General features: G+C 43.2%; 1 protein-coding gene across 1 annotated transcript in view; it reads right to left on the bottom strand.

The window, feature by feature from the left end:
* The window catches only part of LRRK1 (leucine rich repeat kinase 1), a 72540-nt gene that overhangs the window by 48194 nt on the left and 10219 nt on the right, over window positions 1-14127 (bottom strand). The window contains exons 3-6 of the mRNA XM_079317776.1: window positions 5202-5365; window positions 4199-4370; window positions 1778-1957; window positions 1017-1165 (exon numbers count right to left, since the gene is read on the bottom strand). Of these exons, the coding sequence (XP_079173902.1) occupies window positions 1017-1165; window positions 1778-1957; window positions 4199-4370; window positions 5202-5365 (665 nt within the window). The remainder of the gene's footprint in view (window positions 1-1016; window positions 1166-1777; window positions 1958-4198; window positions 4371-5201; window positions 5366-14127) is intronic.

Raw genomic sequence — 14127 nt, forward strand, 5'->3', positions numbered from 1 at the left:
ATCTAAAGAAGTCAAGGTCACTTATGTGGTCTAACACTCAGGGTATCAACAGGAGCCCAGTGAGAGGATTCTGGCAGAAAAACAGAGAATGGAGAAGTTTGTAAAGCTGCTAAAACCTCTCCTTGTTTTCACTTAACACCAGAGCAGAACCAACAGCCTGCAATGCTACAAGCTGAGCAGACAGATACTCAACCGGAATGATTAGGGACATCTTTTCACTGCAAAATTTTTGTGACCTGATGAAAACTGTAAGCACTGAAAGCTCAGGGATCTGATGCTCCTATTCAGTGTGGGTTAAACTACATGTTTAGAGGAAAAAATTAAAAATAGCTGGTAATAAATTGCTGGAAAATAGTATAAATAATACAAAATACTGTGTGCTTCCCTATAAAGTAGTAACAATACCAGTGTGAGACATTTTTTTACTGCTGAGGATCTGAAGCAGGGAAAATACTCAGCAGATCATAGCTTTGCTCATGTTCCTTGTTAACAAAAAGCCACCCAAGCCCATTTTTACCTGAACTGTCTGACACAGAAGGGTTCCCACACTCAGCTCTGTGCCACGCCAGCACTCAGGGACACCACAGAGCTCGTGGCATCCCCCTGCAACCAGGGGGCACAACACAAACCTAAAGGAAGTGATGACCCTGGGGGCACAGAGGAAACCTCTGCTAGAAGCAGCCCAGCTATTCTCTGAACGACTTTGAGCCCAAAGTTGGTATTTCCTCTCCCCAGCACACCCTGGTCCACACCATGGTGTTTAAATGGCCCTATAGAAGCTGTTGCTGTGTCTTGCACAGTGATGGAATTCAAAGCCTTGATGTTTTACACCCTGTAACTCAGCATCACAGCCACATGCATGGCTTTCTAAGAGGGCAGCAAACCACAAGGCTCTTAGTTGAGGAGAAGAATCAGCATAGCCACATGGCATGTAAAGAATTATCAAATATTAACAAAATATTAACATGATGCCTCTTTAAAACAACATCTCCTCTGGCAGATAAATGGTTACTTACTGTTTTTGCTGGAGCACTACCTGGTAGTGGGGTTGTCTCAATGAAATACTTCCTCAGAAGGTGTTTGCTGGATTCAGGACTGTCCATCAGGATGTAGGAACAGAAGAAAGCTCCATTCCTCAACAAAAACACAGCTACATCTTCATTCCCTTTGGAGAAAAGCAGATTGTTTGCTCCCTTCACCTCATGTAAATGAACCAGCAAGGAGCTGAACAGAAATCCTGGGAAATAACCACTTCTGAAAAAAACTGTGGGGGTGTTCAAAAAGGAAACTGAACTGTGTAAGGGCTGTTTCCTCCAGTGGCAGGACTCAGTTTGGTCAAACTGAGACAGCAAAGACACTGTGTAAAAGTGCTGGCCCAGGCTCTTTCTTTTTTCTCTTTTTTCCCATCTTATTAAACTATACACACAGCTGTTCTTTGAAGTGTAAATTATTCAGCCTAAATCAAGCATGTGTGCCAGAGTGTCCATAACAATAACGCTTTTACTTGCAAGGATTCTGGTTTTTAAGGGTCTTTTCCCTAGGAGTTTATAGAGGAAAGTTCAGCCTTTCAGTATTTACAGTAATCTTAACTTCACAAGGCCCTGACTCCAATTTGGCTGAGTCAAAAGATTCAGGGCCAATTTCATTTTCATTCACCCAGCTGGAAATCCAACTCTAGACAAGCCATGGACACACCACCCTGTGTGAGAACAGCTCAGCCCATGCTTTGAAGACCTGGCAGAAAAGGGGCAAGATGTGGGAGCATGCAAATACCCACCTGCCTTGATAGCAGCGTAGAGGGGCAGGCGGATGAGGACGGGGAATTCGTTCCTCCTGACTGCACAGCTCTCTGGGTCAGCACTGTAGGCACGGATCAGGAGCTTGACAATGTCCAAGTGGCCCTGCTGGCAGGCTATGGCCAGCATCCAGTTCAGCAGCTGCTGGTAAGTGTTAGGACCTACCAAAAACATAGAAATGTGACTTAGTTGGTGCCACTGGGATGTGATGTGGGAGGAATACCCACAGGGAATGGCTGTGCAAAGGGGTTTGGGACAGGGTGAAGCTCCTGAGGACTAAAGGAACAGGTTACACTGCAAAAGTGTGTCAGAGAAGGGTCCTAAGCTGGTCAGGCACAAAGTTTTCTTCTTTACCCACCCAGCTAATGGGAGAAATTTTTTGTCTGTCCCTGACTAGCAACAGTTCTGCTAAAACATCAGCAGATAAATCATTTGACTCCAAATAGGGATGATCAGGACTGTCTTTGCATCCAGAGTCAAACTGACATTAGATCCAGAAACTCAAGATTGGCCACTTCAAGTTCATGAGAGGGCATAAAAAAAATGGGGGAGATGGGTTTTCATGTTGTTGGATGAATAAAACAAAAATAAATGCTTCAATCAACAACAAAAGAATTGTTTTAGCTTATTTTTGCTGTAACCTGAAGTGTCCCACAAAATCTTTCATTTCCCCTTCAAATATTTCACTTCAGGTCAACTCTTTACTATTAATTCATAGTAAAGTCAGACAAATGTCATTTAACGCTGAAAGCTAAAACACCTTATTCTAATTTCTGTATGAATTTGCTGATGTTTTATTCATTCTCAAACTGGCTTTTTTTTTTTGTTTTGTTTTTTTTTAGAAATAATATTTTCCTGTAGAATACCACTTTCCTCTAGGTGTGCTTTATTCTGGGCATGTAACTAAATTATTTCTGCTAACAATAAGCAGTCCCCAAATCTCCCCTGATTCCCTGTACTACCTCCATATACTTTACAAATTCACATCCTCTCTGAAACACAGAGGAACACCCACGAGCCCAAGTTTTACATGTCAAGGCTTTTTTGCAGCTTATCCATGTGGAAATTACATCGCTCTTTGCATTCTTAACAACTCCACTAAATCCCTCACCCTCCTGCTACAGAAAACAGGCTCCACTTAAGCTGTAAGCCACAAGCAGTTCTCACTGTTCCAGGGAGAATCACTGCAGTGCAATGGCCAAATTGCAAAGTTATGCAATTTATACCTAAGCCCTGTGATTGGTTTCTGTGTAACTTCCCAAGAAAACAGTTGGAAGGTCCTGCATAAAAACTTCTGAAAGCTGCTGTTTGTGCAGAGCTCCTCCCCTGACCCCCCCCCGAAGAAAGAGCTGGAAGGAATTTGGTCACTTCCAAACTAAGTTTCCAGAAACTACTTAAGTCACTTTTCATTACTCAGTGTATTAAATTAATATAGTTTAATTTTTGCAAGTAGGTTACTCAGCTTCCTTTCTGGCTGAAGGAAATACTACATTTCATTGCATCCCACAAACGGGAACATTCATTTTGCTTACCAGTGCTCCAACAGGACACCAAATAAGCAGGTTTCCCAACAGGTTATTCCCGTTCTCAGTGAGGCCACTGGCAACTATTTAGCCCCAGTAAGGAGCTAGAGCTCTATTCAGGTTAAAGATTGCAGAAGCCAGCTTAGCTCTTGTGCTACTGCAGTGTCTGAGGTCAAGGATTTGGCCCAGATGTTCTGCAGGACCTCTGGACCCCAAATGCATGGAAGGTCCCAGGGAGAAGCAGCTGCCAAGCTCACAGAACACTGAGTGAGCAACAAGGACCCAAACACAGCTCCCGGTCCTGAGTCAGAGTTGTGCTCTGCCCCACGCCCCCACCGCTCCCTTAGGAATTGTGTCTGAGTCAAAAAACGTCTCTGCTCTGAAATAATTACTGTAACAAAATTTAAGTAAAATATAACGATTATTCTAAAGAAGGAATTCCCCTGAAAGTCAAAACAAAATGTCAAGCAGAGAACAAAGGGGGTGTCAGCTGTGCACCCAAGTGTCCCTGGCCAGTCAGGCCACTCATTGCCAGCACCACTGAGAGTGCTGGAGTAGCAGTGGAATGATGCTGTATCCTGAAAATCCCCTAATTTCACTGTAGGGTCTGGGATGTTACCCAGCTGTGAGGCCTGACAGGAATGAACTGCTCAATGGCATCTTCCTCCACTTCAGTTTGCAAACATGGACTATTTTTATGTATGTGTTTCTCTTCCCCAGGGGGAAGTTTTCTTCAAGAACAGCAGAGATCTGATCTCTCCTCACACTTTCCCATGACTAAACCCCTCCCCTTCCAAAGAATGGGAAAAAACCTGCTTGGAGCTGTAGCACACAGCTCCTGAAAAACTTGAGGAGAAGCAGGGTCAGCCCAGGGCTTACCACGCAGGGAATCCAGCAGCTCTTTCACGATGTCCTTGTGCCCAAAATACGCAGCCACCACCGCTGCATTGTCATCGTTGGGCTCTGTTGGCAACACCACCAACGCCTCCTTCAGCAGGTACCTCACTGCCTGCAGATCTCCATATGCTGCTGCAATGCCTAAAAGCTGACACTGGTGAAGGAAACACAGCAGAAGAAACTCCCTGTTAAGGGCAGCAGGCAGAGACAGAGCATTTCAGGAGCTGTACGGGTTTATTTGTGCCAAGGCATGGCCACTGTCACTGTGGTTAACTGGGAATGTCATAAACACAAGTGGCCATTGTAATCATTGTTGATAAATTTATTATAATCATTTGTTGGGGTTTGTGTTACAGTTTGTTGTATGGTTTTATCACATAAGTGCCTGAGGCACAGAACAGTGAGTATAAATCAATTTTTCATGGACCAACAGTAAAAGCACTTGCACAGCTTAGCTGCAAAATGCAGTACTACCTGTTTTGGATATGGCCAGTATGACTGGAGTTGACATGCAGGGACCCTCCCAAAACACTCACACCACCTCACTGCAGAGCTGGCTCAAAAGGAGGGCTCTGAAGTCATAGTGCAGAATATGCCACAGAGTTCGTGATAAAATTCCACACACAGGCAGCAAAATCTTCCCAGGGGGCCATTAACCATCTTTGCACTGATGGGGGAACACATTTTTTGCTAAGTCTATAAACTGCTTCCTTTTTACAGGCAAAAATGCATTTCCCTGTTTTGGTGACCACAGCAGCAGCAGCCTTCCTCACACAGCCTCCTGCTCCTGCAGACACTGCTCCCTGTGGTCTGTCTCATCTTCCTGATCTGTACTTTCAAGGGCAAACTGTGTCCCTGAGCCTGTTTCTGCAGAGCCCCACACAAACGGATTTTCTCCACAAAAAAATGACAGAAGACAGCAGCATCTTGAAATTTTGGCATCTCTGCCTATAAAATCTGAGAGAGAGCAGTAACCCAACCCAACCTTTTCCACTTGCAGTGCAGTCTCCTCACAGGACAGCCTAATCAACTCTTGGGCCTTGCTGGTGTCCCCAGCTTTGTAGGCATCCTGGATGCTTTCTGTCACAGGGGTCTGGATGACAGAGACGTCGCCACTTGTGGACTGTTTGCCACCCATGTCCACAGTTCCTGCAGGAAAACCAGGAAAGAGAAGTCAGGGAGAAGTACCTGCTGATAACTCATGCACACTGCAAGGTCAGTGAATCCTGGGAGTAAAAGAAGTTGGCAGTTTTCAGTGGAATAGATACTGCACACAATTAAAAAAACAAAAAAAGAGCCTGATAAAAGAAAGTGATTAGATGTTAAAGCACTTTCCCAACAAGGATATGAAACTGAGAGGGACAGTAAGTTCCCCAACGGCTCCAGAGGTGGTTTCCAAAGGAAGGTGTGGAAACTCACACACATGGACACATGAACCCTTCATCTGCCTGGCACTCCTCCTCCTGCTGAGGAACCAGGGAAGAGAAGGCATTACATGGGACTGGCAAAAAAAAAAAAAAAAAAAAAGGTAAAAGGAGATTTTGCAAGATGCCCAGTGCCACCTTAATCAGTTCTGGAGAATCTCCTTGACCAGACTTTCTTTTTCTAAATGGTGTTGGGAGCCAGAAGAGCTTTTAAGTGTCATAGATTAAAAGCTGCAGCCATTAGAGAAGAAGCTTTGGTGGGAGACTAATGAGGCAGGCAGGAAGTCAACACCAAACCATTCCCAAACTACCAGTACAAGGTAAGCTGTGTTAAAGTCACTGAAATAAAAGATGTTTTCAGGTCCACTCCTGAACAACAAGCAAGACAAAGGGAAAAAAGCATTTTCCACTTGAAAACAAAATGCCTTTTCCTGCTAAAACATCATGAATTATTATTGCTCATATGCAAATGGTTAAATAAAGCTCTTAAGCCTACAGTTCTTCACATGTATTAGCAGGGATTTATTTTTTTTAATAGACACATATGTCACACAAGGCCTAGTTTAATGCAGCCTGGAAAGAGAAGTAAATTTGGAGCAATCTATAACTGTCAGTAAATATCTTTGAATAATGCAGTCTGAATCACCAGTAGGTTCTGACTAACACTCCTCATCAATTATTTAAACGAAGCTCAAATCACTCAGACATTGGAGATGGCTCCAGAGGTTCGTGCCATTAAAAATGTGCCCTCACCAATAACCTTTCCCAGATGATGCAGAACGTGTGAAGGACAAGGAGCAGAAATCAAGGCCCATGAAAGTGGGATTAAATTACAGCACAATAAACAGCATCTCAGAGTTCACATTAATGGGTGCAGAGCTTCCATAATTCTGTAATTTTAGGGAGTACATGGGAAAAGAAATTCTTCCTGAATTCGGTTCACTAAGACTATCACATGACTTAATTTTCATTTTCATGGGCACCAAAGATAGGAAAAAAATTCTTAGGCAAACATGTGTAAAGGATAATAGAAGGGAGAACTTTAAAGTAGTCCTCCAGTCAAAACAACTCAGAACTGGACTAAGAAAATTCAAGAAGTACAGATCCAAGCAAACACTGCAGTTACTGAAACAAGCAGCCTCCCCACTTGGAACCCTGTGATGAAATCCTGAACCTAGAGAGAAGCTCTGGAATTCCCCTTGGAGGAAAAAAATGCCTCATATTGAAGATACAAAACAGCTGGAAAGCTCCTCAGCTTCCTGCTCAAGGAGCCCAGCAAACCAGGGCTGACAGAGCAGAGCAATTTGCTTCTTACAAATTGCAGAAAGGAGGGACAAATTTTACTCAATTTCAGCCTCAATCCTGATTTTGGGGACTGTCACTGAAAGCCAACATGTGCAGCCATTCCAGATGTGAAAGCACAGCCTTTCTGCCCAAGAATTGAGCAGGACCATCTCTCCTTGATTTTAAATCATGGCCTGGGAGTGTGGAGGCACAAGAATCTCACAGTAGAGATTCATCAGACCCTGGTGTCACATCCCCCTTGAACAGAGAGGTCTCCAGCCAGCCTTCCACACACAGAACTCTTCTTAAAGGAGAATTTTCCACCTCTCCTGCTGGAGCTGCCCCACTCAAACCAGCACAAGAGGGGTCACAGGGCTGTAACTGAGGGAAGGAGGAACTCTGCCTGCCTGACCCTAATCCCAAGAACACTTCTGTGTTTTGCCAAATGACTTCTTCACAAAACAACTCAGCCAATGTGCTGGGCTTCCCCCTTATATTTTTGGCCCCCTACAGTTTCTCAAGTCCTTTGTAGTGCAATGGCTCAGTCACAACCTCTGGTGCCACCAGCACTGGAAGAACATGGGCTGGCCATGAATTAGGTGTAGAACTCTGGGATCTCCAGGAATTGGAAGGACAGAGCTGGCTCCATAGAGTTTATTCCCAGAAGAGTATCCAGTATATTCATGTTAGTTCTAAACTCAATTTCAATCTTGTTTTGGGCAAATTTTTATTGATCTAATCAAAACTTCTCCATTTTGAACATTTGAATGTTCATCAAGTAGAATTCAATAAAGATTTCACAGAGTGTAAGAAATCTGGGCAATTCTACTATTTGAAATGAATATTTTGTATTAAATATCCTTGGCAGCAAAATAATTCTACCCAACTCTCAAATTGCTTACACCAAAACTTCCTTCTGTGATTCCATTTTGCGGAGTAAATTGACCTCCTGCCTAAGGCTTGAGGGAAGAAACTGCCAAAGGTCTCCAGCAAAAAACAATCCTTGTGACTATCAACTGAAAGCCTGAAAAGAGCAAAACTGGTGAGATACAGATAAAAAGGTTTGCCCTCAACCAAGAGCTGTATTCATTAGGTGCTGTCAGATTTTAGTAGAGCTCTCAGAGGTTAAATGAGAGAAGGTTGGCTATCCATTCCTAAATTCCCAAAAAACACAAACACCATCCAAGGCAAAGCTAAGCATTACACCAACAAAATTACCAAGTTCAGAAAAGACTTCCTGGTGACTTTGTAAATGATATATTGGCTTCTGAAATACTAGGGCAAATTAAGAATCAGCATGTTCTATAAGCTCAATTTAGACTCACCAGTTGGGGGGGGGGGGCAGGGAATAAATGAGGAAAACTACATTTTACTGACTAAAGATTGCTTTATTTCTACAGGATGCATGACTGACCTATCATCAGCAGTGGCATTCATGTAGGCTGGGAATAAAGTTTTGCCAATACATGCACCATTTTTAGCAGAAATCTGGGCTGAAATCCAGAGAAATTCTGCTCTGTTTTTAACCTTACATGTCTCCTGCTCCTTGCTGGAGCTCTTCATGGCTTTTCTGTCAGTCACCTCACCCACACCCAGCATTGATAGGAGAGCAACACTGGAGCTCAGTAAAACTGACTCTGGTTTTGGACTTGATTGTGCAGCACTCTGAGCACTTAAGCCTGGATGTAGCAAAGTGCTTTTAAGTTTTAGATTTTATGGATTTAGGAACCAGCTTGTGCACACTGCACAACGGGGTCTGTGTCACTGCACAAGGCACATTGCTGTGTGCAAACCAGCACAGCAAGGGATGATATCCCAGCAGGACTGCTTGGATATTCCTGTATTATCCAAGAAACTCCACTAACTTTACACACCCAGTGTCATCTTTTTTAGTTTCTGCTTCATGGCACACAGATCTGGGCAGTCACTGCGCTGGCACAGGTTTCTCTGACAGCACTGCCCCAAAGCAGCACCAAAAAGCAGATAAATGAAGCCTACTTGAACTGAGGAGGGTTCTTTTCTCTAACACCTTTGAACACCTATGAAAATAAAGCCATGGAGTTTATCCCCTAATATGCAGTCTCTGCATCATATTTGTTTAACCTCTCCATAGATTCACAGCTTCTTTTCTTTCCTTGCTTTCTACTAAAAAACTGTAAGCAAACCCAGGGCAGTTTGTGAAGGGAAAAGGGGAGGCATCTGCTGCTATGAGAAATGCATCCATCATCTATTCCTCACACTACTTAACAGCCTATACAAAAACAACTAACTCTGGAGTTATTTCTCTCTTGATTTCAATGATTCATACTTTTATGTTTGGCATTTCTCTAACAATCCTTTATAAAACCTAAGGGCAAGAGCAATTTTCTTTTTTAAAAATATCCCAACGAAACCAGAGGTTTTCAATAAAAAACAGTGTTGTTTTATTGCCAGTAAAAAGGCACAAGGTATCGCTTTTAAAGTGCAACAGACTGCTGACCCAGATCAGAGAAACAAAATAAAAATAAGCCTTTTTAGCAATAAAGAGTACAATGAGAATTTTAGGGTCATGTGTAGTTAGACCCTGTCACAGGCCTTATTATTATAGCAGGTGAAGAAAAACCCTCTAAAATTTCTAAATTGACAGTCTGCCATTAGTAAAAGGGGAGGGTTTGCAGGTCAGTGCTGTGAATCAGCAAACAGCTGCATAACAAAGCAGCACAATGCATAGATGATTATTGTCTTTACAGCCCAAATCACTGCATCTCTGACACATAAACTCACAAGAGTTTGTAAATGCTACATTAGGCCCTTCGATAACCAGCAGCTCTTTGCAACTAGGTAGGCTGTTTTCATTTAGCAGAGAAAGATATAAATGAGATGCTTTACCCAGGATAAATCAGGAAGCTAAAAACAGAATTACAATAACACAACTTGAAAACAGCTACTGACCTTGTCATAATGTGTGCAGGTATTTCCAGAGACGGGAACAAATCAAGCTGATGCTTTAACACAGCATCCCACTCAGCAATGCCCAATTCAGCTGTTAATTCCTGGGTCTGATAACCACCCACCTCTGCTCCAGCACCAGCAGCTCCTGCAGTGGCCACTGGATGGAAAGGCTGGCTGGCTGCTCCTTTGTCTGAATTAACTACCACATTTAGCCTTGACAGATATTCTCATCTCCATGTCCCATTACAGCGAAACCCAAGCCTCTGGTGCAGAGGATGTGGGGATGGGGGTGGGCAGGGAGGCTGCCTCTCTGGGCTCAGCTCAGACATTAATTCCTCAACAGCACCAGATGGCTACAGCTAACCTGCACCAGCTTAATCTTCTGCCATTCTGACTTCTGAGTGCTGCCACAGCACAGGTAAAAAAATGGGGCAGGGATGAGGTTAAAGACGTGCTGAATATTTAAAGCCAGCACCTCCACACATTCCAAAAGTCACCTGTGTCACTGAACAGTTTTCAACACTACTCCACAAAAGCTCTGCCCAGCTGGTTTGCAAAATTAATGGAAAGCCATGTTATTTCTGAGTCTCTGCAACAGACTCATGCATCTTGTGCTGCTTTGGAAAACTTCAGGCTAACAAACTGAGCAGCAGCCAACAGGAAGCCTCCAGTGATTTCTAAGGATGATGGATCTGCCCTACATTGCACTTTCCATTTAGATGGGTAAGAAAAAATTTTCAATCCTCTGGAAATTTTTGAGATAATGAAAAATCCCATCCCAAACCAGGAAGAAAACCCCAAACCCTGGGTTCTTCAATAAAAAACAAATAAATAAATTTTTCAGTCAGACCAAGTGGGTAAAAATGCTTTGAGGCAAAGGTATCTTCTGTGTTCCTTCTCTAATTAACTGACACTTCAAGGTTTCCTTTAAAAAAAAAATAAAATTAAAAGACTTTGTTCATTCATTGCATTCATTAATTTCTTAGAAGATAAAGCCACAGACCAAGATCTCTGGTGCCCACACTGCCAGAACCTGTCTCAAAACCATCCTGCAGCAAGAAACCTTTTCCCAGATTGAGGTGAAATACGTGACTCAACCAATTCTGCTTTAAAATGCTCCTGTCAGAATTCAAAAATGGCCAGAGCTACCAATAAATCCCCCTGTGAGAAGACACTGAGAACAAGATGGTTTATCTGGGAAGTCCCAAATCCCCACTGGAGAGTCTGTGCCAGAACTGGGTCATGGCCTCCCTGACCCTAATTAATATTTCCCACAACAAGTGGGATGTGCCAGCTTCTCAGGACAGTGAGAGCCCTCCACACACTTTTTCTGCCTGTTTCCTGTGGTTCCATTTTCCCCAAACATTCATTATTTCAGCTAATTAAAGGAGTGGCTCTGCACTAAGCTCTGCCTGCCAAAGGCACTGGAAAAGATGATGTATTGAGCACAAAAGCCACCCACATCTACAACAGAGCTCACAAGCAATGCTCACTGCCCCACAAGGAGACTTACAACCCAAAAAAAAAAAACCAAATCTGAAACACTGAGGAATGCTTCAAAGGCAAAAATCCAGCACTGAAGGGATCTTTTCTACTATTATTGCAGATTCTGGAAGTATTTTGAAATTGTTTACATGCCAGCACCACACATGCATCGTGTGGATCTGCACTGAACATTTTCCAGCAAGCACCCAGGGCATGCTGACAATTTTAGGTACAGTTGTGTAAAGTGAACAATTATCACCAGAATCATTGGAAATTTTCTATTTATAACACTTTTAACCTGCAAAGAAAAAAAAAATTAATGCAAGCCTGAGAGGAAAATATGAAGTCCTGGGTGGAAAAATGCTCTGGATTCCTGCCTTTACACTGGGCTCCAGAATGGAATTATGAGAAACAGACGCCTCCAAAGGATTTAGCTCCACACTTATACAATCATTTCTTCATCATCCAGGATAATGAGGGAAGAGGGAACAGAAAAGCCTCAAATCCTGGTAACACTGGGACTCAGCAATACCCAGGCAGTGCCAGCACTGCCAGATCTGGGCAGGCTCCTGCATTTGTTTGTGCACCTCCCAAATTCCTGGGACTCTGGGAATTGTTTGTATTGTCCAAGAAGTTAAACTGGAACTGAGCTGGGTTACTCTTTGTTGAAGTACAAAAGAGGCTGCACAAAGACACTACAAGGCAATGGAGTCAGAGGGAGCTCACAGAATTACACAGGAATATGAGAGACAGAACAAACCCATCATGGCACTGTGCAGAATAGATCCAGGGTCACTAATGATAGCTGCAGCTGTCCATGGAAAAGGAACCAGGGACTGGGACATAGAAGAGGACAGGATGTTCCCCACTGGTTGGTTGTGAGGTGCAGCTTTACTTCCACTGCTCTGGGCTGCACCTGGTGGGAGAGGAGCAGGACTGTGATTCCCTCTGGGCAGGGAGGGAATGGGGCAGGGATGTTCTCCAGCAAGCAAAGGGCACAGACTGCCTCTCACAGAAGGGGGAATACCCCATCCCTCCAGCAATGCCCTCCTGGGGTGCAAAGGATCAGCAAAGCCCACAGAGAACAGTGAACTTCCACCCCCAAAAGAAAATCTATTGAGAGCTCCAAATAGCCAAAGAGTTGCTGTATTGAAAATAAAAATGACTCAGCTCTGGAGTGAAAGTTTCTATTTTTGTCTTTTGGCCTGAGTGATTTGGTTCCCATCCTACAGCTTAAATCATTCAGAAATGTGCTTCTGCAGGCAAGGCCAACTATGCCACTCTTGCATTCCAAATTTTAAATTGGAAGATATACATTAAGTGTGCAGAAGTATGACAATGTTTTTGGATTTTCTTTGTGTTCGTTTCCAGGCATGGCTGGAAAGGGAGAATTGTTAAATGATGAAAGGTGTCTCCAGTGAGACCATTCCTGTCCAACTGAATCAAAATTACAGCCATGAAACCAAACCAAGACTGGATTTCATTTGAAACTCCTCAAAATAAAATTTCATGACTAACTTTCTTCTCAATATCTTCCTTTTCTCTAACATTCAAACTTTCACTAGAAGGGAAAAAATCCCACATGTCAGTGTTTTCCCTCTTTCAGAGAAATAATTTATTCAAAATTCTTCTTCTAAAAAAATAATTTTAAAAAATTTATTCACACTGGGGAAGCACCAACTCATGGCCAGCCTAGTTCTGCAGCTTAGACATACATTTAAACTTTAAAAAGAAGCAAATGCTTTTAGCCCCAGCTGTGAGAGGCTACGTGTGGAGGGCTCAGGAATGATTTGCTGGGAGTGAGAGGAAGATGGGCCCAAGCTCTCTGCTCAGGTCTCTTCTTAACACACATCTTCTACCAGCTCCATCAAAGACAAATCCAGCAACCCCACACCTTCTCTGAGTTGGAAAAGCAGCTCATAAGCTTGTGTCTCACTTTATTAACACATGTAAACACCTTCCTCAATGGAAAACCCATTTACAGCACTGCAACCCCACTGCTGGTCAAAAATAAAGAGCACAGAAGCAGCCAAAATCTGTCTCTCCAGAAAGACATAAGGTGTAGGTGTGTGACACAAGGACACCGACCCACACACTCCTTCCAGCTACTTTGACTAAAGTTTGAGAATGACAGAATATTTTTTATTTTAAAAAAATTATAGATGCAGAAGACATATCTAAAGGAAGAAGCCTTTCAAGAAATTTGAGGGAGCAAACATCCCACACAGCAAAATCCAAGTTTAGTACGTGTTAGACACAGTTCAATGAGCTTCTTTACTGTGCCTGCTTGACTAATAAAATACTCCTTGCTACCCTCACTTCTCATTTATCACTAAGACAACCACTCTGGATCTGTTTAACTGAAAGTGTTGCATGCAGAGAAAAAGAAAATGTAATCAAGATATTGGATATGGTTGGCATCAAGAGACTTGAAGAGACAATTTGGCAACAGCACAGCCAAGGCAAGTGCAGAGCTGGGAAAAGCACCAGAGATGGATAGGTTAATCTGGACAAGAAAACAAAAATCCACACAAAACTGTGAAGAAAGTGGGGCTTCACTCCAGCTTCTACTGAACTCAATGTGAGCACTTCCCACTTCTGACTCTTCTTCCACAGGAGTCAGAGAAGATCCTGGTTTCCAGGACAGACTGGCACAGAGGGAGCATCACCTGAACAGCTGTGCCTGGAGCAGAAGAGAAACCTGATGGAAAGGTCTCTGCTGCTGGCCCAGACAGCCACCAAAGCTTTAATGGAGTTACAAAAAAAACCTATAAAACCTTCCCCTAC

The sequence above is a fragment of the Erithacus rubecula genome, assembly GCF_903797595.1.
Source record: "Erithacus rubecula genome assembly, chromosome: 14".
In the NCBI taxonomy this organism is placed as follows: Eukaryota; Metazoa; Chordata; class Aves; order Passeriformes; family Muscicapidae; genus Erithacus; species Erithacus rubecula.